Source organism: Suricata suricatta, chromosome 7 (genome assembly GCF_006229205.1).
Source record: "Suricata suricatta isolate VVHF042 chromosome 7, meerkat_22Aug2017_6uvM2_HiC, whole genome shotgun sequence".
In the NCBI taxonomy this organism is placed as follows: Eukaryota; Metazoa; Chordata; class Mammalia; order Carnivora; family Herpestidae; genus Suricata; species Suricata suricatta.
In genome coordinates, this window is record NC_043706.1 from 20,852,793 (window position 1) to 20,876,100 (window position 23,308).

General features: G+C 37.9%; 1 protein-coding gene across 3 annotated transcripts in view; it reads left to right on the forward strand.

Moving 5' to 3' along the window:
- The window catches only part of SSR1 (signal sequence receptor subunit 1), a 39,388-nt gene that overhangs the window by 5,614 nt on the left and 10,466 nt on the right, over window positions 1-23,308 (forward strand). Inside the window, exons 3-9 of one of the 3 annotated variants that reach the window (XM_029943956.1) lie at window positions 1,465-1,552; window positions 2,811-3,073; window positions 4,578-4,654; window positions 5,386-5,464; window positions 8,640-8,733; window positions 9,018-9,032; window positions 17,615-17,678. In XM_029943956.1, the coding sequence (XP_029799816.1) occupies window positions 1,465-1,552; window positions 2,811-3,073; window positions 4,578-4,654; window positions 5,386-5,464; window positions 8,640-8,733; window positions 9,018-9,032; window positions 17,615-17,678 (680 nt within the window). Of the gene's footprint in view, window positions 1-1,464; window positions 1,553-2,810; window positions 3,074-4,577; window positions 4,655-5,385; window positions 5,465-8,639; window positions 8,734-9,017; window positions 9,033-17,614; window positions 19,950-23,308 lie in introns of those variants that run through there. The other 2 variants (XM_029943957.1, XM_029943958.1) reach the window with 2 other exon arrangements.

The window sequence follows — 23,308 nt, forward strand, 5'->3', positions numbered from 1 at the left end:
ATTTTTTTTCTTAGGTGTAAGACAGTTTTTAAGTTTAAAATTTTTTTTTAAAGTGCAACAACTTTTGCCCCTGAGAAGTCTGTCTTTTGGGGGAGAGAGTGTTTTACATAAATGAAAAGCAAAATGCCAATAGACAGTGGTGCCCTTAAGCATCTCAATTTATTAAGGGCCTGAACACTTCCAATATATGAATACCTTTGTAATTCTCATTGATGCTTGGAGAAGGACAGCACTGCGGATTAAAATTGTAAATTAAAATTAGTTCATATTTGTTAATACCTTTATGAAGATAGAATTTACATATCATGGCATTCTCTTAAAGATGCAATTCACTGATCTTTAGTAAATGTACTAAGTTGAGCAGCTCTGAGTCCTGGGAGGTTTCTTGTCATCCCAATATGGTCTTGTCCCTGTTTTCTTTTCTTTCTTTTTTTAACCATTTTTTTCCCAAGTTGTGTGACATCTTCTCAGAGGAAAATTATTCTCTTAATCAGGATAGAAATCACCCCAAGGGTAAGAACAAGGTGCTTGAGAACAGAAATCTGACAAAAGGGCTACAGACCAAGTCTAGTTGTCCTTATTCTTTTACATACTTGTCTGTGGCTGCCTTTATGCTGCAGCCTGAGTTGAGTAGTTGCCAGAGGGACCTCATGGTCCCCAAAGCCAAAAGTACTTGGTATCTGGGTCCTTGGGTTGGTGCCACTTTCAGAGTATTGTTTGCCCCACCCATATTGTGGGAGAATGGGACTGGTAGGGGGGGTGGGGGGCGAAGTTTGAGACTTTTTCCTGTAAGGTAGTATTCCTGGCATTTAAATTAAGGGGGAAAATGAATACTATTTGTTTTAACTAGAAATTAAATGTTCCTTTGAAAGACACATTATAAGCTTTTTTCAAATTTCACAGAATTTTACCAACCCATGCTTTAGAACCTTCAAGTTTCAAGTTGTGGTTTGAGTAACTGCAGCCTTGGCATTTCCTGGGTGCTCTCAGAAATACAGAATTTCCAGCTTTCCCTAGAGCTGCATAAAATCCCCAGGGGAGGGGCACCTGGGTGGCTCAGTTGGTTAGGCATCTGGCTTCAGCTCAGGTCATGATATCACAGTTTGTGGGTTCGAGCCCCGCGTCGTGCTCTGTGCTGACAGCTAGCTCGGAGCCTGGAGCCTGCTTCAGATTCTGTCTCCCTCTCTCTCTGACCCTCCCATGTACTGTCTCTCTCTCTCAAAAATAAATAAAAAACATTAGAAAACATTTTTAAAGAATCCCCAGGGGATTGGTATGCACCTTACTTTATGGGATGTAAGTTTTACTTTAACTGATGAGATACACTGAAATTCATATCGATACTAATCCCGACAAAGCCTCAGAGAAGCCGTGTTTTGTCTAGTGAAATTGTTTTTTTGAAGTCATTATTCTTAAATGAGATATTTTTACCCCATAATTACTTTTTAATGTTGTTTTTGTTAGGCTGAAGATAAAGAAGAGGAGGATGTATCTGGTGAACCTGAAGCTTCACCAAGTGCAGATACAACTATCTTGTTTGTGAAAGGAGAAGGTAATAGAGAAATGTTAGTTTTAATTCAGACATAGGAATTTTTCAAATGACAGGCTTACTTTTTGGGGGAAGAATTAGTGATGCTTAAGATCTTTATTCATCCTCCTCTCTTAGATTACGAGTAAGTGTGTAAATACGTATTTCAAAAATATTCTCTATATGTGTGAATTCCCATATCTGTAAGGTAGTATTCCTGGCATTTAAACTAAGGGACAAAAGAAATACTGTACATTTTAACTAGAAGTTAAATGTCCTTTCGAAAGATACTGTTTTTAAACTTTTTTCAAACAGCCGCAGTAAACAAACTCGTATTTTGAGTGTAACTGATTAGGCCTTGATTAGAGCCTAGGTTTCAGTAAAAGAAAATAAACACAATGTCTTACTGAGGCCTATATGGCAAACACTGTTCTCAGTATTTTGCATGCATTATTAAATCTTCACAGAAACCACACGAGGATAGTTACTACTCAGTACCGAGTTTGGACAGGCAAGGAGCTGGTGCATCATGACTCAGTTGGTAAATAGATTGTGAAGACAGATCCAGATTTGTCTGTTCCAAAACCTCTGCTAAACTGGGTGAAACTCAGCTCTGCAGACCATAATAGAATCATTGAAGACTTCTTTTTTGAAGTTATTAATTATCTTGGTCTTCTCAAGTTGTGTTTTATTCTCACCTACATTCCAATTTTATGCTTACAAAAAATATGATTAAGAGATTCCCCTGTCCCCTTTTTGTAGCTGCCTCCTGGGGCATCACCTTCAAATTTGTGTTTTAACTATTTACTCAAAGTGGATATGGGTTACCTGGTTCAGTTTTGTTTATGCTTTTGTTTTCTGTGTTTTAACGTACTACAATTTTCAGGTGAATCTCTTAAGCCTGTCTTCCTGTCATTCTTCTGTTACCTGCACAGATAATAGATACTGAGTTGAAGGTGACTTCAAGACAGTAGTCCCACTGCAACATAATAATCTTACTGTGAAAAGTACACATCTCTTTCTTAGACTGCATAGTGTGCAAGTGATGTAGTCTAACATTGAGATACTCCGTTCAGTTCTTAAGTTGGAATGCTGGAGGACAGACAGGTTGCAGTTTATACATCAAGTGTGTTACTAGTTAGTAGGGGGCTGGAGTGAGCTACTGAAAAAGATTCTGAAACTAGTTCCACATGTAGCCTCATGTGCCCAGATCCTTATAATGTCTCTATTTTGTGCCCTTTGAATGTTTTCTCATCTTTTGGTTTCTTTTTTTGTTTCTTAGATTTTCCAGCAAATAACATTGTGAAGTTCCTAGTAGGCTTTACAAACAAGGGTACAGAAGATTTTATTGTGGAGTCCTTAGATGCCTCGTTCCGTTATCCTCAGGACTACCAGTTTTACATCCAGAATTTCACAGCTCTTCCTCTGAACACTGTAGTACCACCCCAGAGACAGGCAACTTTTGAGTACTCCTTCATTCCTGCAGAGCCCATGGGTGGACGACCCTTTGGTCTAGTCATCAATCTGAACTACAAAGATTTGAACGTAAGACCTTCTAAACCTTTTGTTTTTGTTTTTGTTTTTTTTTTGTTCTAAAGCAGAGAGGGAGGAGGACAATTGACATTGTTTGATGAGTACTTTTTTATTCATTCAAGTGCCTGTTTTGTAGTTGGAACTGTGATGGGCAAGAGGGAGGCAAAAATAAATTACATGTGTTTGTCTTCAAGTCTAGAATCCAGTAGGGCAGATGGATATAAACAAGTGATATCACAGCATAAATGACACATACGAAATAGCATTGTAAGGTGCTATAGTATGAAAGTGAATGTGACTTGAGCTAGACGTTAAAAGGATAAGGAGCAGTAAGCCATACAGTGGCGTTTACTACGTATTCGAATGTTAATATATATTAAGTAATCGGTTTTGTATCTCCTTTTATTGCTTGCATTCTGCCCATTTTACTGCTTTTATTTGTAAGTCAAGGGCCTTCTGTAACTGTTTTTTCCATCATTTTATACACTTAGATAAAACATAACCAAATATTTTTAGGATAGAGCAGTGAAGTTTATGGTTTATGGGAATCAAATAGTCTAATATAAGCTCTGTTGTTTTTTTTTTGTGGTTTTTAATATACACATTGTATATCCAAAGAATTAATGAGAGAAGGCCACTAGAATTTTCCTGCTGGGAGTAAACTTCTAGGTGCCAACTATTATGTTCTTTAGATGAGAGCACATCCAAACCATTCCCTTCTCAAAAAGTTTTCAAAGCGGGAAGTTTCATGCTCTCCTAGAAGCTTACTCAACCTTTTCATCACCTAGTGTCAACATGTTCACGCATATCTGAGAGAGTTTCTTGTGCTGGTTAAGTTTTCCTTTTTTCTTTGTGGGAAGGGTTTTTCATCCTTCAAAATAATATATTAAGCTTCCTCAACTTCATAGTTAGGCAGTTTGAATAATTATGTATGTTGTCTTGTTTTCTAGCACACATGTACATTGTTTCAGTTCCATTTTGAATGTTAGTTAGTATCATCAATGGATTCCTAGAATTGTCATTGGAGGAATATGGATGGAAAGATCTTGAAGTAAAAAATAATAATAAATGTTTAGCAAGAAGTGGCAGTTTTGAGAAAGTAATGCCTTGGTGTGAAGCATCAAACACTGAAACCATCTGTGTATCCTCCCAGTGACTGTGAAGAATTTGAAAACTGAAGTTTTATGGAAGTGACAAAATTATTCCAAGATCACAACATAAACGTACTTTGATCCTGTAGATCATGTTTACTGTGAATTGATTTCTAGTTCATTGTGAATTTAGAGCATGGATTTGACTTCTGTTCAGGCATGGTACTTAAAATCTGCTACTGCAGCTGCTACTTGACATTTTTATGTGGTTCCCTTCTTTATTTCTGTACAACAGAAGTTATGGCTTCTAGTTTAAAGGATGAGAAAGCTGTTTTTTAACGGTTACAGTAACACTTTTTTAAAAATCGTAAAACCTTTTATGTTTTCAATGAATTTCACAATTTTGTGATTAATTTTATTAATAGGGCAATGTATTTCAAGATGCTGTCTTCAATCAAACAGTTACGATTATTGAAAGAGAGGATGGATTAGATGGAGAAACGTAAGTGAAAGTTGCAGTATGTCGGTAGATCTTGATCTCACATGTCAGGCCTGGAAGGCTTGCTCCTGTTAACATTTGTTTTAATAGTGAAAATGACCAGACTATGAATTTTGTGAAATCTATATTTTAGGTGGTTCTTATAACTATTAGTAGGAAAGATCATTGAAACTGACAAAAATTAAAAAGATAGCTGGCTTTTGAACATCCCCTCTTCTCTGAATTCTTTTTTACCCTATGCTCATAAGCTGATTGCCAACCTCATCTAGGTAACATAAAATATAAATTAGAAGATGCTCTCTTGGAAACTGTTCTTGGTGAATGATGATGAGTCATTTCTTACCATAATACATATATGTAATTGACAAAACAATTTTAAATCAAATTGTGCAAAATAGTATTTGAGGGAGACAAAAGTTAATACAATTATTTAACCATCTGAGCTTGAGTATAACAAATAATAAGGTAATTTTATTCATCTTAGATCATATAATTGATCTTGACTAATTATTCTTAAAGATAAAAGTAAATTTGTGAAACTTACTACCCAGATGTATGTTTAATGTAAAATATTTTCTTCCTTTGCCCCATAGGTTATTTGGAAAACTTATATTGTGTTAGAATTAAAGTTGTAATTAGCAATGATATTGTTTGAGTTAAAGCAGGATTCTAATTTTAATTACTTGTGGTGTTATGAATTAAAGCCCATTTGTTTTTTTCTCCTTTTACATCAGAATCTTTATGTATATGTTCCTTGCTGGTCTTGGGCTGTTGATTGTTGTTGGCCTTCATCAACTCCTAGAATCTAGAAAGGTAATTCTAGATGAATGACTCTTAAGAGTTGTTATATACTGAGTATATTTTAGTTATTTGTGGCTTCTTGCTGTCACTTTGGGTTTGTGTATTTACAGGTTTGTTGTACCTTTAAAATTTTTTTAATGTTTATTTATTTATTTTGAGAGATAGATAGCATGAGTGGGAGAGAGAGGAGAGAGAGAATCCCAAGTAGGCTCCACAGTGTCAGCACAGAGCCTGATGTGGGGCTTAACTCAGAAACTGACCTGAGCTGAGATGAGGAGTCAGATGCTTAACCAACTGAGCTACCCAGGCACCCCTGTTGTACCTTTTTAAAGTAAAACTGGGGCACCTGGGCGGCTCAGTTAAGCATCTGACACTTGATTTTTTGCTCAGGTCACGATCTCATGGTTCTTTGTGAGACTGAGCCTTGTGTCTAGCTCTGCACTGACAGTGCAGAGCCTGCTTGGAATTCTCTCTTTCTCCCTTTCTGCTCCCCCCCTGCTCACATGCACCCTCTGTCTCTTTCTTCTCTGCCTCAAAATAAACATTTAAAAATAAATAAATAAAACTGAAGATGAGACCTTGTGTGACTCAGATTTATTTAGACTATACACATACAATTAGCATCTTTGGCTACACCCTCCAGAATGATCTTTACTTTCTTATTATAATTCTAAATCATGCTAGAATTTTATTCCTTTAACTCAGAATATGATTTCATTGTTCTGTTTACTATACTTTTTCATGGATATGTTATTCTGCCTGTGAGCAACATAGCTTTTAGATTTGCTTGCTTTAATACTCTTTTAACTGTAGGGATAGCAATTAATTAGTCTTTGAATTTGAAAAAGGAAGAATGAATTTGGCTATATTCTATCAAACTTCTGCTTTCTTGTTAAGGTACTAAAGTGGCAACACTGAAGCGCCTGCAATAATCTTGGTTTCTCTTTCTCTGGATGGTAGCTAATTCCATCACTATCTTTATCTCCCTGTCCTCCCTGCAAAAAAAAACAGAACAACCCATATTATTGCTCTCAATGGAAAGTATAACGATCTGTGTCCTATACAGTAAGTACTTCCTCTTTTAAAGAGAAATACTGGGGTGCCTGGGTGATGCAGTCGGTTAAGTGACCAACTCTTGATCTCAGGTCATTCTTGCGATTCGTTAGTTCAGGCCCCACATCAAGCATCTGAGCTGATGGCACAGAACCTGCTTGAGATTCTGTCTCTCCTCTGTCCCTCCGCCTCTGTGCACTTCTGCACGCCCGTTTTCTCTCTCAATAAATAAATAAGCTTAAAAATGCTCTTTATTTAAAACATAATAAAGTAAATAAAATAAATATTTGGAGGGCACCTGGGTGACTCATTTGGTTAAGCATCTGACTTCGGCTCAGGTCATGATCTCATGGTTCATGGACTGTCTCCTCTTTTTGCCCCTCCCCCACCAAATAAACATTTAGAGGGAAAAAAATAAAAGAAATACTTGGGGCACCTGGGTGCTCAGTTGGTTAAGTGTCTGACTCTTGATTTCAGCTCAGGTCATGATCTTACAGTTTAAGAATTTGAGCCCTACATTCAGTTCCGTGTTGGCCATGCAGAACCTGCTTGGGGTTCTCTCTCCCCCTCTCTCTGCCCCTCCTGTGAGTTCTTACTCTCTCAAAATAAATAAATAAACTTTACATTCGATCTTAGCCAAAAGGCCGAGAAGCGATTAAATAAATAAACTTAAAAAAAAAGAGATGGGGCTCCGGGGTGGCTCAGTTGGTTAAGGATCTAACTTCGGCTCAGGTCATGATCTCATGTTTCAAGAGTTCAAGCCCTGAGTTGGGTCCTGTGCTGACAGCTCAGAGCCTGGAACCTACTTCAGATTCTGTCTCTCTCTCTCGGCCCCTCCCCCATCCACACCCTGTTTCTGTCTCTCAAAAATGAATAAACATTAAGAAAAAAAAATTTTAAAGAAGTACTTAGTGCTCAAGTGTTAATTTCCATAACTTTATTTCCCATGTTTTCATAGTAGCATTTTTGCTATAACTTTATGTATTTGGTAAAATTTTTTTTTTCTCATTTGAGTGAAGCCATTTTTTAGTTTCCCTTCTGTGTATGTAGTCTGATTTCTGGACTGTATAACTAAGACTCTTATGTAAATGACTAGGTTTTTTTGTTTAAGAGCAAGACTAAAGAAGGAATTGAATCACTTTCTTCCAAACAGTTTTGATCCAAGTACTTCAGGGACAAAGTTTGAGGTCGTTAGTTTAAATGAGATTTTACGTTCTTGTTTTGTTTTATCTGTGTCATCTGTGTTAAGTGTATTTAGGCAACAATGCAGGAATCTGCCTGCTTGGGGCTCCTGGGTGGTTCATTCGGTTAGGCAGGCTTCCGACTTAGGCTCAGGTCATGATCTCGCAGCTCATGGGTTCAAGTCCCATTTTGCACTCTGCGCTGATAGAGGCTGCTTCTGATTCTGTGTCTGTCTGTCTGTCTGTCTCTTTCTCTCTCTCTCCCCCTCCCTCACTGTGGTGTGCATGCTCTTTCTCTCAAAAATAAGCATTTAAAAAAGGAGTCTTCCTGCTTGCATTTAGTATTTCAGTAATTATCTTGAATTTTGTTGGATGTGAAAGTAAATTTATTTTTTAAAGTTTGATTCCCAGAGGGAAAGAAAGTCATTGTATAAATAGAAGTTCTTGCTTAGTCCACCCGTTGTATAACAACATATGCAGCCTTATGGTAGAGTCGGTCTTTAAACCTGAAAATAAATAATTGTTGTGAAGCTTATTCCTTATTATTTATTCCTTTTTTTTTAACGTTTTGTTTATTTTTGAGAGAGCATACACACACACGTGGGCAGAGGAGGGGCAGAGTGAGAGGGAGACAGGATCTAAAGAGGGAGGGCTCTGCTGACGGTAGAGAGTCCCGTGCACGGTTTAAACTCACAAACTCTAAGACCATAGCCTGAGCCGAAGTCAAACACTTAGCCAAGCAGCCACCCAGGGGCCCCCCCTTATCATTTATTCTTTATAAATAGTGTTAGACATGGTTTTTCTTTTAAATAATAAAATACTTAAGTAGGACTAAGCTTTTAAAACTAGAAGAGGATATATTTAAGATATATAATTAGTAGCTTAATGGGTCTTTTAAAAATTATAGTAAACATAATAGAACTCCTTTAAAATGATGTTTTTATGTTTTTTAGCGCAAGAGACCCATACAGAAAGTAGAAATGGGTACGTCAAGTCAGAATGATGTTGACATGAGTTGGATTCCTCAGGAAACTTTGAATCAAATCAGTAAGTACTCTTATAAACATGGCTGGAAAATTTTTCTCTTAAATGGACATTGAATTAAGCATCTTGGATTTAAAAACACTTGGTCATTTCTAGTTAACACTCATCTTTTCCATTACTTGTATAGATTTTAGTATAACATGATTAATAAACACTTGAAAATTTTTTTCTGAGTAATATTTTTATGCTTTAATTTAGAAATGTTTCCATATCTGCAGTTTTATCTACAAATGTGTGAATTCTTTATATTCCTAATCTTTTCCTATCTCTTTTTTCTGTTGCTTCAGTGCAGAGTAGAAGAGGTGAGGCAATTAATTTTTTTAATTGTGTTTGCTATATATAGTATTGGGGGGCTGCATTGTATATGAATACAGTACATTTAATGAGTAATGGAACAGTTTTATAGCAGTGTATTTATTTGAAAAAGTACTAACTACCCACCATAGTTTGAAAGAATAAACCTAAAATATTGCTTGGTAGTTTACCTAACATATTTCAGCTTTATTACAGATGCAATTAAAATACTAATTTTTATAGAACATTTTTTCTCCAGCTGTAAATGGATTATTTAAACACATTTATTTTAAAAGCACTATGGCTTCATATTAAGAACAATAATAGGGGTAGTTCAGTTGATTACATATCTGACACTTGATTTCTGCTCTGGTCTTGATCTCACAGTTGGTGGACTTGAGTCCTCCATTAGGCTCTGCAGTGTGGAACCTATTTGGGATTCTTTCTCTCCCTACCCCCGTGCCCCTACCCTGCTAGCACTCTTTCAAAATAAATAAACTTGAGAAATTAAAAAAAAAGTAATAAATAGTACAGAAGTGAAAAACAGATATTACTTGCTCCACTAATTTCTTTTTCTACAAATAATTGGTGTTTGTATGTTATTCTAAGTATTTTCTGTACATTTGCCAGTACATATGGGTACTGTTTCTGTGAATATTTTACACAAATGGCATAATGCTGCATACGCTGTACTAGAATCCCAAGTTTTCAGATGTTGGATTTTTTTTTAATGATAGTTACTTATTTACCTCATTGTTTTTAATAATTAGATAGTATTTCTTTATATAAATGTGTCATGATAAGTTAAACTTGTTTTCTGAAGGATGTTTAATTCCAGAATTTCACTCTTAAATTAAACTATAATGAATATTTTTATATAAAAATGTATGGGACAATATCTAATTTTTAATTGAGGTAATTGACATATAACATTATATTAGATTCAGATGTACAATGTAGTGATTCAATATGTGTATCAGTTGTGGTTGTAAAATGATCACCACAGTAAGCCTTGTTACTATTTCCACACAGTTAAAAATCTTTTTGTGACAAGGACTTTTAAGACGTTTAAATATACAGTATAGTATTAATAACTACAGACACCATGGTATCTGTTACACGCCCATAACTTATAGCTGGAAGTTTATGCCTTTTGACCCCCTTCTCTCCTCTCACCCCCGCCCCCAATCTGGGATAGATAATTCCTTAAAAGTAGAATAGTTCTAAGATTATGTACATATTTTTTTTATGAAAAAAGCTCCTTCCCTCCCAAAAGGTAATGTCTGTTTATGTTCTCAACAATGTACAACTTTGCCTGTTTCTTTTCCACTCACTAGTCTTTGTCAGGTATTCTTATCAACTGTTTTAATCTGACAGTATGATACAAAATGGGGTCATTGTTTTTCATTGACAATTAAAAGTAAGATTTGACTTCTTTACACATGTATAGCCACTTACTAATTTTTTGTGAATGGGCTATTTGTGTCCTTTCTGGGTTTACAAATTGAATTGTTTTCATGTGTATTACTTTCAGGGAACTTTCACTATTGAAACATAATTACAGTATGGTAGGTGCTTTACTATAAGCGGGTACAAAGTAATAACAGCATAGGAGGAGCTTTTATTCTCTAGGGGAGAGTAGGAGAATCATTCATAAAAGTTGACTTTTGACCAACCAGTGTCTTGAGAAGTTAGACGAGAAAGAATATTCAAAGTTTTATGTGCTATGCTGAGGACTTGGCTTTCCTTCTTGGTAAAAGGCAGCCATCAGATACTTTGAAGCAGACAAACATATTTTTAAAGGAAATTATAGTCATTTTATGGTGTGTACTCTAGCAATCAGGAACTACTAGAAGTAGGGATACCAATTAGATGAATTTAGTAAAACATCTGAGAAATCTTAGGGCCTAAGCTAAGGCAGTGGTGATGTGGAGTAAAAGAAACTTGAAAGATATTTCAGAATTGGAGGGCATTGGGCTTTGGGTGACTTTTTGGATGTTTTAGAGAGGAAGGAGTGAAAGGTACTTTTGAGTTTTAGGCATCTGGGTGGAAGATGCTCCCGTTAATGTTAGAGAATATAGGAAGCGTACATGCACGAGGGGAGGTGAGTTGGAACTAGATCTGTTGAGCATTAGAGTCCAGATAAGAATATCCAGTACAGGGGCACCTGGGTGGCTCAGTTGGTTGGGTGTCCGGCTTTTGCTCAGGTCATGATCTCACGGTTCGTGGGTTCAAGCCCCGCATCAGGCTTTGTGCTGACAGAGACAGATTCTGTGTCTCCCTCTCTCTGACCCTCCTCTGCTTGTGCTATCTCTCTCTCTCTCTCAAAATAAATTAAAAAAATTTTTTTCTTTTAAAAAAAAGAATATCCAGTACACTATTTGGAAGTTGTATTTAGAGCACAGGTGAATCAAGATTTGGAGACATTGATGGGGCACCCGGCTGGCTCAGTAGGCGGAGCATGCAGCTCTTGATCTCAGGGCTGTAAGTTTGAGCCCCATGTTGGGTGTAGAGATTACTTAACATTCTTAAGAGGGTTGGGGCCCCTGGGTGGCTCAGTTGGTTAAGTGTCCAACTTTGGCTCAGGTCATGATCTCATGGTTTGTGGATTTGAGCCCTGTGTCAGGCTCTGTGCTGACAGCTCAGAGCCTGAACCTGCTTCGGATTCTGTGTCTCCCTCTCTTTCTTCCCCTTCCCTGCTCACACTCTGTCTCCCTCTCTCCCTGTCAAAAATGAATAAATGTTAAAAATTTTTTTAATCTTAAGAGGGGTGCCTGGGTGACTCAGTCAGTTAAGCATCATACTCTTGATTTGTGCTCAGGTCATGATCTCATGTTTGTGAGTTCACGCCCTGCAACAGGCTCACCTCCAAGAGTGCTGAGCCTGCTTGGGATTCTCCCTCTCCACTCCTCTCCCACTCATGCGTGCACACTTTATCTCTCAAAAATGAATAAATTTAAAAATAAAGTCTTAGAAAAAAGATTTGAAAACTTTGGACATAACAGCGTAGGTGGTAGCTGAGGTCCTATGAAATAATATATCTTTAAATAAGTCTTTAGTATTTTCTCTTTAAGGACAAATATTCCCTATTATCCTGACGTTCGTTATGGAAAAATGGAATTGGGTTGTTTGGTAGACTGTGGTATCTTTATAATATATCAGAATTACTTAAGTGTCTTACATGGAATTAGCTGAATCTAATATGAAAAGTATGAAAAGTATAATTTAAAGTCACTGTAACAGCTATGGAGCCACCCCTCCAAAAGAATTCTTTCATGACAAATAGATTGGGAGAGTTGGTTTTATAACATCTTTCTGCCTGACATTATTATTCACGAACTTTAAAGCTGAGAATGATTACACTTTACATCATTTATAATTGTCTTTTCATCAGCAAGTGTCAGGTATTTAGTCTTTCATAATACAATGCTAGGTCCTGAGTGGTATGTTAAAAAGAATATTACCGTTTTTTCAGAAGTTTACATTTCTACTGGAAAATAAAGCATAGGTATGAGAGTATGTGATATGTGCTAGAAGGAGTTATATGGACAACTGTAAGTTAGGGAAGAGGACTGTATTAGAACCTAGGGAGACCTTGTTGCAGGAAAGAATTGAACTATTGAGTGCTTCTTTGTCCCCGGCATTCACTCTGCAAGGTGAGGTGCTGTCCCTCTATTTACTGATGAGACATTGCTACTGAGGAAACGTAACTTGCCAAGATTCACAGCTCAATTTGTCTCATTCTCAAGCTCACGTACTTTTCCAGGAGGACTTATACTTAAAGATGGGTAGAGTTGGGGCGCCTGGGTGTCTTAGTCAGTAAGCAGCTGACTTCGGCTCAGGTCATGACCTCATGGTTTGTGAGCTCAAGCCCTGCATCGGGCTCTGTGCTGAAAACTCAGAGCATGAAGCCTGCTTCAGGTTCTGTGTCTGCCTTTCTCTCTGCCCCTCCCCTACTTGCGTGTACTGTCTCTCTCTCAAAAATAAACAAACATTAGAAAAAAAATTAATAAAAATATAAACGATGGGTAGAGTTAGTCACTAAATATTTTTAGTACCTGTCTTTCTTACTCAAAATCTGATTGTCCAGCTGAGTTTGTTTTAGGACCACGTCTTAACCACCAAAGTCACTTGTGTTCTTCCTTCTCTGTTTTTACTTATGTCTAAAAATAATTTTTTTAGTGTTTAAGTGTGTGTGTGTGTGTTTTGTTTTTTGTTGTTTTAGTTTTGTTTTGTTTTTAATAATTTCTACACCCAACATGGAGCTTGAACTCTCTACTCAAATCAAGAGTCACATGTTCTTCTGAGCCAGCCAAGGGCATCCCAGTTATTTGTCCTTTCAGAGTGTAGGTTCTGTTTTTTTCTACACAGGTAAAGTGACACACTACCTTTAAAAAACTTAATTTGCAAAGAACCTTTTCCTGCCAGAAATAACATCACATTTAAAGAATTATGAATTATTTTATTTATAAATAATCATGATGAAATTTCTTCAGTGGTTTCAAAAATACCTTTACAGCTGGTTTTTCCAGTATAGGATGATGCGTTGCATCTGGTTGTTCTGTTCATTTTTGAGAGACAGAGTGTGAGTGGGGGAGGGGCGGAGAGGGAGGGAGACACAGAGTCCGAAGCAGCTCCGGGCTCCGAGCTGTCGGCACAGAGTTCAGCGCAGAGCTCCAGCCCACAAACTGCGAGATCATGACCTGAGCCGAAGTCGGATGCTTAACCGACTGAGCCACCAGATGCTCCTGGTTGTTCTGTTTCTTAAGTCTTTTTTAATTTATAGCAGCTCAAGAGATGGCCTCTTATTCTCTAGAAAAGGGCTTCTCAAACTTCATTTAAAAAAATTTTTTTTTAAGTTTATTTATTTGAGAAAGAGAAAGCGTGTGAGCAGGGGAGGGAGAGAGAATCCCAAGCAGACTCCATTCTGTCAGCCCAGGGCCAGAGCTTCTCAAACTTTAATATGTGTACAAGATCACGTGAAACTTAGGGTGCAGGTTTGGACTCGGTAGCCCTGGGGTGGGCCCTAAATATTGGTGTTTCAAACAGTCTCCCCAACGCTGCCAGTGCTGCTGACCCATCCATCACACTGAGGCACCGAGACTCTAAAAAGTCCCTTGTTCCAGATTGTGCTCTCCTGTGTCTTAGCTAAAATTTCTTTTAACTTGGAAGGCTAATGGGTTTGATTCGATTTAAGCTATTCATTTTTGGCTGATAGCATATGTCGTAACTCAAAAGTACTTCTCCCTGTATCACATCAAGAGACAGTGTCTGATGAGTGATGCTAAACTGAGCACTAGATTAGGGTGGTAGCCACATGATCTTTCCATGTAACCAGGACCCGGTAGGTCTTTTCTGCTTGCACCCTAGAAGTGATCTGTGTGGTATCACTTTGACATCACACAGATGTCCAGCTCTCTAAACCATCCACCATTTGATAATCCTTTCCTGAATCAGTAATGTTTCAGAAGTTGTGATGATTTTTAATTGAAATTTCTTTGATTTTAACTAACTGCCATAGTTTTGTAAAGTATAGCTTTCTTTCCTTCATCAGCTGGGATTTTTTGGTTACCTTAAAAGACAATTCCTATTAGAAAAGCAGGATAAATGCTTAATTCTTCCCTTTATTTTCCAATTTTCAGAGTTAGTTTAAAAGCCACCCAAATGGTGACACATGAGTTTTTTCTAATTTTCTCCTTTTTGACTATCATATATAGACTCCATTTTCCATAGTGGATTTTAGTCAACTGTATTATTTTTGATGGTCAGATTGTTGGAATTTTGACTAGTGGTTGCCTTTCACACCTGATCTTAGCCAAAAGGCTGAGAAACAGTTACTTGTTGGCTCAACAAGATAATCTAGACGTTTTGTACTTTCTTTACTCCAGTCATGGAGCAAGCTATTTCTCCAAGGACCCCTGGATGATACTTTGAAACAAAAATCTAGACCTTAGGGATGTCCTTGATACTGGATGATGTGATTTCTAGGCCCATCCTGTTAACTGAGCTAGAAAATACCTATTTTCTAGCAGGAGGTGTGTACAGAAGCGAAGGTCTCAAGCTTGGAGGAGTTGCCTTTGGGCAGTGGTGGTGTGAGGACAAGCAAGTTAAAGGGGCCAGCATTAGTTTGGAAGAAGTTTTTTCTCTTTCCATCTCATCAGAACATGAAGGAGGGGTGTGGTTTTAAACAATTTGAACCCTGTTACTAATAAGTTTTTTTTATAAAGAGCAGGGTGGGCATTTTCAGATTTGGCCTATTTACTGAATATCATGAACATATTTCAGTGTTTTATTTTTTTTAGTTAGGTGATTTTTTTCATATAGTTTAAGCTTTACTTTTTTTTTTTAATAGTTTATTACCAAGTTGGTTTCTAAGCTAAAATATTTTGAGGCACCTGGGTGGCTCATTTGGTTGAGCGTCCAGCTTCGGCTCAGGTCATGATCTCGCTGGTTCTTAGGTTCGAGCCCCGCATTGGGCTCTCTGCTGACAGCTCAGAGCCTGGAGTCTGCTTCGGATTCTGTATCTCCCTCTCTCTCTGACCCTCCCCTGCTCATGCTGTCTCTCTCTCTCTTTTATTAAAATAAATAAAACATTAGAAAAAGAAAATTTTTAAAAAGCTTAAATATTTTGTTGCATTTTTAAAAACAGTTTCCTAGGGTTTTGGGTAGAGGTTAGTAAGAGGGGTTGTTTTTTCTTTTATGGCCGAAAAGCATCATTATATACATCAGTTATTATTTTTTACTGAAGTAAAATGCTGCTGTCTAGGCCGTTGAGGTATTTGGAACCATTTCCCCCCAAAAAACTGAATGATTCTAGACCACTATGTTACTCTTTCTCATTTATCCTCTTCTTTTTTAAGTTTAAAAAAGTTTTAGTGTTTATTTTTTGAGAGACGGAATGCAGGTGGGGGAGGGGCAGAGAGGGAGACACAGAATCCAAAGCAGGCTCCAGGCCCTGAGCTGTCAGCACAGCCCAACACGGGGCTTAAACCCATGAATGGTTTGATTATGACCTGAGCTGAAATCAGATGCTTAACCGACTGAGCCACCCAGGCACCCCTTCATTTATTTGCTGCTTAACGTTGATGTGCTAGGCAGGTGATGGAGGTCTTTAGACTTTAGACTCCATTAAGCTGAGTTGGCTACTGTACTGGAGTTGAATTGTTGTGTGTTGAAACAGGCACTGCAGTTCCTCTGAGGTACTTTTTTCTGTCGTCTTATATTTAAAACCCTCCTGCAGGTGGTTGAAATGGTTGGAAGTCAATAATCACCATGTCACATCTACATAGCAATAGCTGTATTCACACAGATGGCTGTTGGATTCTAAAGTAGTTTTTGAATCCTTAAATATCATACTCAGCATATTGTTTATTTTGGAATTTATCTAGGGGCACCTGGGTGGCTCAGTTTGTTAAGTGTCTGACTTGGGCTCCGGTCATGATCTCATGGTTCATGGCTTCGAGGCTCATATCCAGCTCTATGGTGACAACTCAGTCTGGAGCCTGTTTTGGATTCTCTGTCTTCCTCCCTCCCTCCCATTCATATTCTCTCTCTCTCTCCCTCTCTCTCATCTAGTAATGGGTCAGTTACATAAAGGTAGTAGTTTAAGCTAGAAAAATAATTATAATTTGTAACTTATTCCACAAAGAGCTTATCTTCCTAATACGTAAAGGGCTCCTAGAAAATAAAAAGGATAGTGGTCAGAGAGAAAACAGCCTTTTTAAAGAAACAAGTGACACTTGCTAGTTAGACACAGAGACTCACCACCAGTTTAGCTTTTGTCTAATAGACCCCACTAAGAATGTCATGTAAGAGAGAGGTGCCTGGGTGGCTCAGTCAGTTAAGCCTCCAACTCTGGATTTTGGTTCAGGTCATGATCTCCCAGTTCATGAGTTCTAGCCCTGCATCGGGCTCTGTGCTGGCAGTGCAAAGCCTGCTTGGGATTTTCTCTCTCCCTCTCTCTCTGCCCCTCCCCTATGTGCACACCTCTCAAAATAGCATTGTAAAAAAGGGGACAAAGAGGAAAAAGTACCAAGATAATGCTTATGTGTGCAATATGGTTTTGGTATTGATCTTCTGTCTAAAAATTTCCTTTAACCTGCTGCTTTTTCCAGGAAAATGTATGAAATTGCCGAAAATTATGCAAACTGCATGGCTGCATTTATAAACATTAGTTACCAATATAAATGTTTCTGAGTTGCAAATTCGATACGTCTTATACTACTTCTAAAGTCTTATACCACTTCTAATGTACTTACTTATGCGTGTATAAGCATATTCACTGTAGAGTTTAAGAAGATTCTGCTTGGTGACTTCAGTATTCTAGTAACCAAGATTAGGTCTCTTCCCATCCTCATTGCGCAAAGCTTTGTTGTAATTGAGTTACCTCTTGAAGGATTATTTTCAAGATTCGTTTAAAAACCTATACTAGATAAGAAGCATTTATTACTAGGGTGTTTTTGCATGTGTGTTTTGTGTGTGTGTGTGTTTTTTAACTTAGTGGTAAAGTTGAAGGAACATGCTTTTTAAAGGTCTTTTGAATCCATCATATTTCCAATAAGCATGTTAAAAACTTTCTCTTTTCTTCCAGATAAAGCTTCACCAAGACGGTTGCCCAGGAAACGGGCACAGAAGAGATCAGTGGGATCTGATGAGTAAATGTTCCTTTGTGCAACAATTCAGTCTTTACTTAACCTGCCCTAATGTTTTTCGGCCTGATGGGAATTAGTGCAGAGAAGCCATATCACCATAGAAGGCAACTACTACTTATGTGTGGACTGAGCAATCAGAGTCTGTGGCGATAATATTACGGAAAATGCACTGCATTCATTTTTCTAAAGTAACATATTTGGGTTTTTTTAAGCCATTAAAATCTATGTGTGCGTGTGTATGTGTGTGAGCAGTTGGTCTTACCAGAAACATTGTTGAACTACCTGAAGCATGCCTTTAGAATACTGATCATAATGCCCTTGTCTCTTTTTGACATTTTCTGATATTTCCCCCCAAAACTCAGTGAGTATGTGTCCAATATGATTATAGATGTCCTGCCTTAGACTGTTTTAAAGGAAACAATTTGTTTTTTAGAATTGCTCAAATCCCAAATGATGGCACAAATTACTGTGTTGTTCTTGTTGCTGTTTTACAACTCGTATTCTAAAGGCACACACAGGAGTAGCTGCTTTTTAGCAATAGAATTGTTTTGGTATTTTTGCTGCTGTTTACTATAATGCGCACCTTCAGAAAACTTCCCAAATGAGTCCAAGGAATTTGGGGATTTCTAGCAACAAAATTGTGAAGCATGAGAATTCTGCTGATTTTGATACATAAAGCCAGCCCCACCTTCTTTTTGTTTTTGTTTTTTTACAAAAAAAAAAATGGTACATTTGTGGGAACTGAGTTGTGTTCTCCATTGTTTTATTTCTGACCCAAGGGGTAGCTCTGCGGTGATTCTAGACCTTTGTTTTTTTAAGAGATCACTACCCCCCTTAGTTAGAAGCATCTTGCTTTTAGAAAAATTGCCTTGGTCTACAGACTAAGCAAAAAGTCAGTATATAGGGATAGAGATGTATTCCAAGTAATACTAATCTGTTAAAAAAAAAAAAAAGTTGCATATTTTTTTAAGTAGTTAACCAGTTGGTTTTTATCTAACCTTTTGGGTATTTTGGTTGTTCAGAAGCATTTTTTTTTTTTAGTTAATCTAAAGAATTCCAAAATTTTAAGCACTTAATATCTCAACCAAAATTAAATTGGACCTCATAAAATCCTATGAGTCATTCTTGTCATAGGTCGTAAATTGAGTTTGGCATTATTGTCATACTAGAAAAAGGGTAAAAAGTAAAATAGACGAGCGAATAAGAGGCTTTTCCCCCTCTGTCTGTAAGCCATAATCTCCCACATGTATTTCATAAAGAAATGGTAAATGAAATTCTAGGGACTGTTTAATTCCTGATCTGTCTTTATTACTCCTCCCTCCCCTCTTCATTATAATCCCCACTGACATCCATGCAAAACAACAGCAAAACAAGACACACAGACAGAAATCTTTCCAGGTTCTTTAAGTATTTAAACATCTGAGCCAAAGCCAGAATAGAATAGAAGTTTCTGTATAGTTGTAATCACTTTGCAAGTAGGGGCTAAGGTGTCAAATTATCTATATTGGCGTTGCTGAACTATAAACTTTCTATACCTGTAATATAAAGTGTTTGAGTTTTTAATTGGGCTGTATGATCAATAGCTAATTTTGAAAAAGCTCTATGAGCTGTAAAAACCGCATGTTTTTTGTTTAATGTAAGATAGGAGACCTCCACCTTCTCAGTCGTTTTGTGAATTTCTAAGTTTGTGAAACTACTAGAACATAATGCAGTGAGGTGTAATTACAAAATTTAAATGGCTTCTAGAGAGTTTTATTGACTACTTGGTGATACTTAGGCAGTGGCAAAGCCACATAGGGTTACAGATGCCAGCCCTTCGGCCTCCTGGTAATTTGCCTTACGTACTAGCCTTTCCACTGCTGAGGTCCCGATCAGTGCGTCAGAAATCATTTGTCATGTTTCGTTTTTTAGCATAGACTGGGAACAGTTGAAAACCTTTAACTCCTCAGCTGTCAGGGGTCTTCTATAGTATCAGTATGTGTTTAGCAGAAACTAACTCCATAATGAATGGAATTCAATTCCACACATGGTTTGTTCAAGCACACTTAATAAGTAGCCTATTTTTTAAATGTCTTTTTTAAATGTAAATATTTGGATGAAGTTTTTAAAGTTTGTTTTGATATATCATTTGCTACACCAACCATGGTTTCAGAATTCACCTTTTGAGCAAATTGGTTTTGGAATCTGTAAAATGAACCAAGAATCTTGTGTATCAAACCTGTTACCCAGACATGTGAGAATAATGTGTTCATAAAGCATGGATCTCGCTTTGGTTGTATAGCTTCATTCATTCATTTCATGGTCTCACACAGTGACTGCTAAGGCCCCCCTGCCCTCTGGACCCTCCGAGGTGCTGTCTGAGGAGGGGCGGGGCGGGATGGGGCCTGCTGGGTCCTGAGGAGGGTAGAACTCAGAAGAGGAACGGGGGCTGCCAGATGGTAGTGAAGTTTCTAATTTCGTATAAGCTTTAGAAAGCTTATATGATAGGAGGAAAAGGCCAGTTTGGGTCTTAAAACATTAAAAAGGCCACCACCTTAAAAATGTAATTGTAGTGCATCAGTCTGTACTTGTATTTGCCTCTGTTGAGGAGGACTTAATGGTGAAAATGTGACATTGAAATCTTTAATGACTGTCCTTTTGGAGGTACAGTAGTAGGTAAATATACTATGCAAACCTCTCCTATAGCATTCATCTTTTGTGGAAGAAAAAAAGTACTTGGTTAGTGCATTTAAATAATGCAAAAAAAAATTTTTTTTAACCTTGAACTTGGCAATACACCTCATCTCTCACCAGTATTTTGGTAGGTTATGATCCTTGGTTTTTCAGTCTTCATTTTGGTTCCAAAATTAGATGTTAGCTTAAATTTAAAAACTTAAATCTTCAGATTTTACTTCAGATACACTTGAAGTATTGTCACACTTTTGGACTGCATCACTTACTAAAATCAGTACATTTGCTTTGATTTTACTAAATAAAATCCTACTTGGAACATCTCCACCTTAGTGAAGGGCAAGCTGCCATGTCAAGCCCTTACTCGTAACATAAGTGCAATGGGATATTAGAAAGGAAGAAGGAACCTTCCCTGACCGCCAGACATCTAAACCGCCTCTTTAGGGGCTCTTACAAACTTTACCAGTTAGTATTCATAGGATTTTATTCTTTCATTTATACAAAAGCCTGGACTTTGAAGTTCTGGAGTTTTCCCTTTTTAATGTTTTGGAATTATTTGGGACTACACCTCAGGTTCAGGTGCCATTTAATGTAGCTGCATTTTAAGGCAGTAGGAGAGGAATTTATTTGTTAAACATCAGCAATGGATTGTTCTCTTGGGCCTTTCCATTCATCTAATACACCTTCAGAACAACTCCCTCAGGAAAGGTGATTCTCATCTTACAGATGGGAAAAACCAAAACCCGAATTTAGGTAGCTTGCTCAAGGTGTTAAGTACTGAATTCAGATTCAGAGCTTTTTTTTTTTTTTTTTTTGAAACTCCCACATTCTTTCCCCTGACCCATGTTTAAGATGGAAATTTTATAGGAGCACCTGGATGGCTCAGTTGGTTAAGTGACTGACATCAGCTTAGGTCACAATCTCATGGTTTGTGAGTTCCAGCCCCGCATCGAGCTCTGCTAACAGCGCAGAGCCTGGAGTGAGCCTGCTTTGGATTCTGTGTGTCGCTCTCTGCCCCTTCCCCCTTCACACTTTTGTCTCTCTCTTCCTCAAAAATAAACATTAAAAAAAAAAAGATGGAAATTTTATAAAACCAAGCATTTGTGCAGATTCAGCAACAGAAACTTCCAAAAAACCAAATGCTGAATATATTATATCTATACTTGTACTATACAATAGTATATAAATGCCACTCAACCCTAGGGTCTTCTCAGCTGTTACAAATCAGACTATAGTTAGTTTGTGATGTTTTTGAAGTTTTTTATGTAATAATTAAGTTATTCACAGTACCCTATTTAATCTCAGTAATGACACCTCTTAAATGTACCCGATTAACAAAATCACAATCTTAAAAAAGGTTTTAAGATAGATTTGTCTGGGTTTTCAGGTTTTTAATGGGTCGAAGGTTCATCTGTGTAAAGAGATGAGAATGAGGGGCACCTGTGTGGTTCAGTTAGTTCAGTGTCTCTTGATTTCGGCTCATATCATGGTCTCACAGTTGTGACACTGAGCCACTGTGTCAGGCCCCTCGCTGGACAGTGGAGCTTACTTAGGATTCTCTCTGCACCTCCCCCACTTGCATGCATGTACTCTCAACAAAAGCAAAAGCGAAGTACAGTTGGCCTTTGAACAATGAGTTTGAAACGCAGGCCCCACTATATGTGGATTTTTTCAATAAATAGTGCTGTAGATGTATTTCCTCTTGTGATTTTCTTTTTAAAAATTTTTTAATGTTTTATTTTTGAGAGAGCGAGCACGTACATGCAATAGTGGAGGAGGGGCAGAGAGGAGACAGAATCCAAAGAAGACTCCAGACTCTGAGCTCTCAGCACAAGCCTGACGCTCAGGCTTGAATCCGTGAGCCATGAGATCATGAGCTGAAGTTGGCCGCTTAACCAACTGAGCCACCCAGGCGCTCCTCCTCTTACGATCTTCTTACCTTTTTTCTAAAGCTTTATTACAGGGATATAGTTTATGATACATGTAATATACAAATATGTTAATTGTATTATTGGTAAGAGTTCTGGTCAGCAGTAGCCTTAACTTTTTTTTTTAATGTTTTATTTATTTTTGATACAGAGAGACACACAGCATGAGAGAGGGAGGGGCAGAGAGAGAAGAAGACACAGGACAGGAAGCAGGCTCCAGGCTCTGAGCTGTCAGCACAGAGCCTGATGCAGGGCTCGAACCCAGGAACATGAGATCTGACCTGAGCCGAAGTCGGAGGCTTAACCGACTGAGCCACTCAGGCGCCCCAGCAGTAGCCTTAAATTAGTAGTTAAGTTTTGGGACATAGTTTGGAATTCAGGTTTTAGAATTACTCAAAAGTTATATATGAATTTTCGAATCCATGGGAATTGGCATCCCAAACCTTGCTTTCAGGGGTCAACTGTATTCGTCCTTGGGTTATATAAGTACACAAAACTGGGACTATAGGTTAGGCTTGTGTCTTCTATCTGTTCAAGTAGGGATTTTGCTTAGTGGGCAAAATGGAGCCTTAGAAAAATTCCGTATCCTCTAGAGAACGTGAAGGACAGCCCTTGTGTAGACGTCTGTGGTAGTACCTGTGTCAGTTTATCACCATGGTGGTCTGTCTCTGCTAGACTGTGAGTTCTGCATCTTGTTTGCCCGTTTCTAGCTCGCACTTGTCCTGTGGAAACCGCAAGGTTTAAATGAAGTATGAGAAGATGCGGGCCAGTTTTCATTTGTCACTCTTCCGTGGGATTGCGTTCAGAGGTATTTCTGGTGACAACCCAGTATCATTGGCGGTTTTTGTCAGGCTGAACAAAGAGAGTATGGTATGCCAGCCTTGGGATTAGGGTGTAGTCCACCGTGGCCACTAGCCAGTGGTGACCTTGAGAAAGCAGCTCGTCTCTGGGGTCTTGATGTGTTCTTTCTAAATTGAGAGACACTGGAAGTGTCAGTCACAAATTGTCTGATTCTGTTACCTACAACCCTTTCCT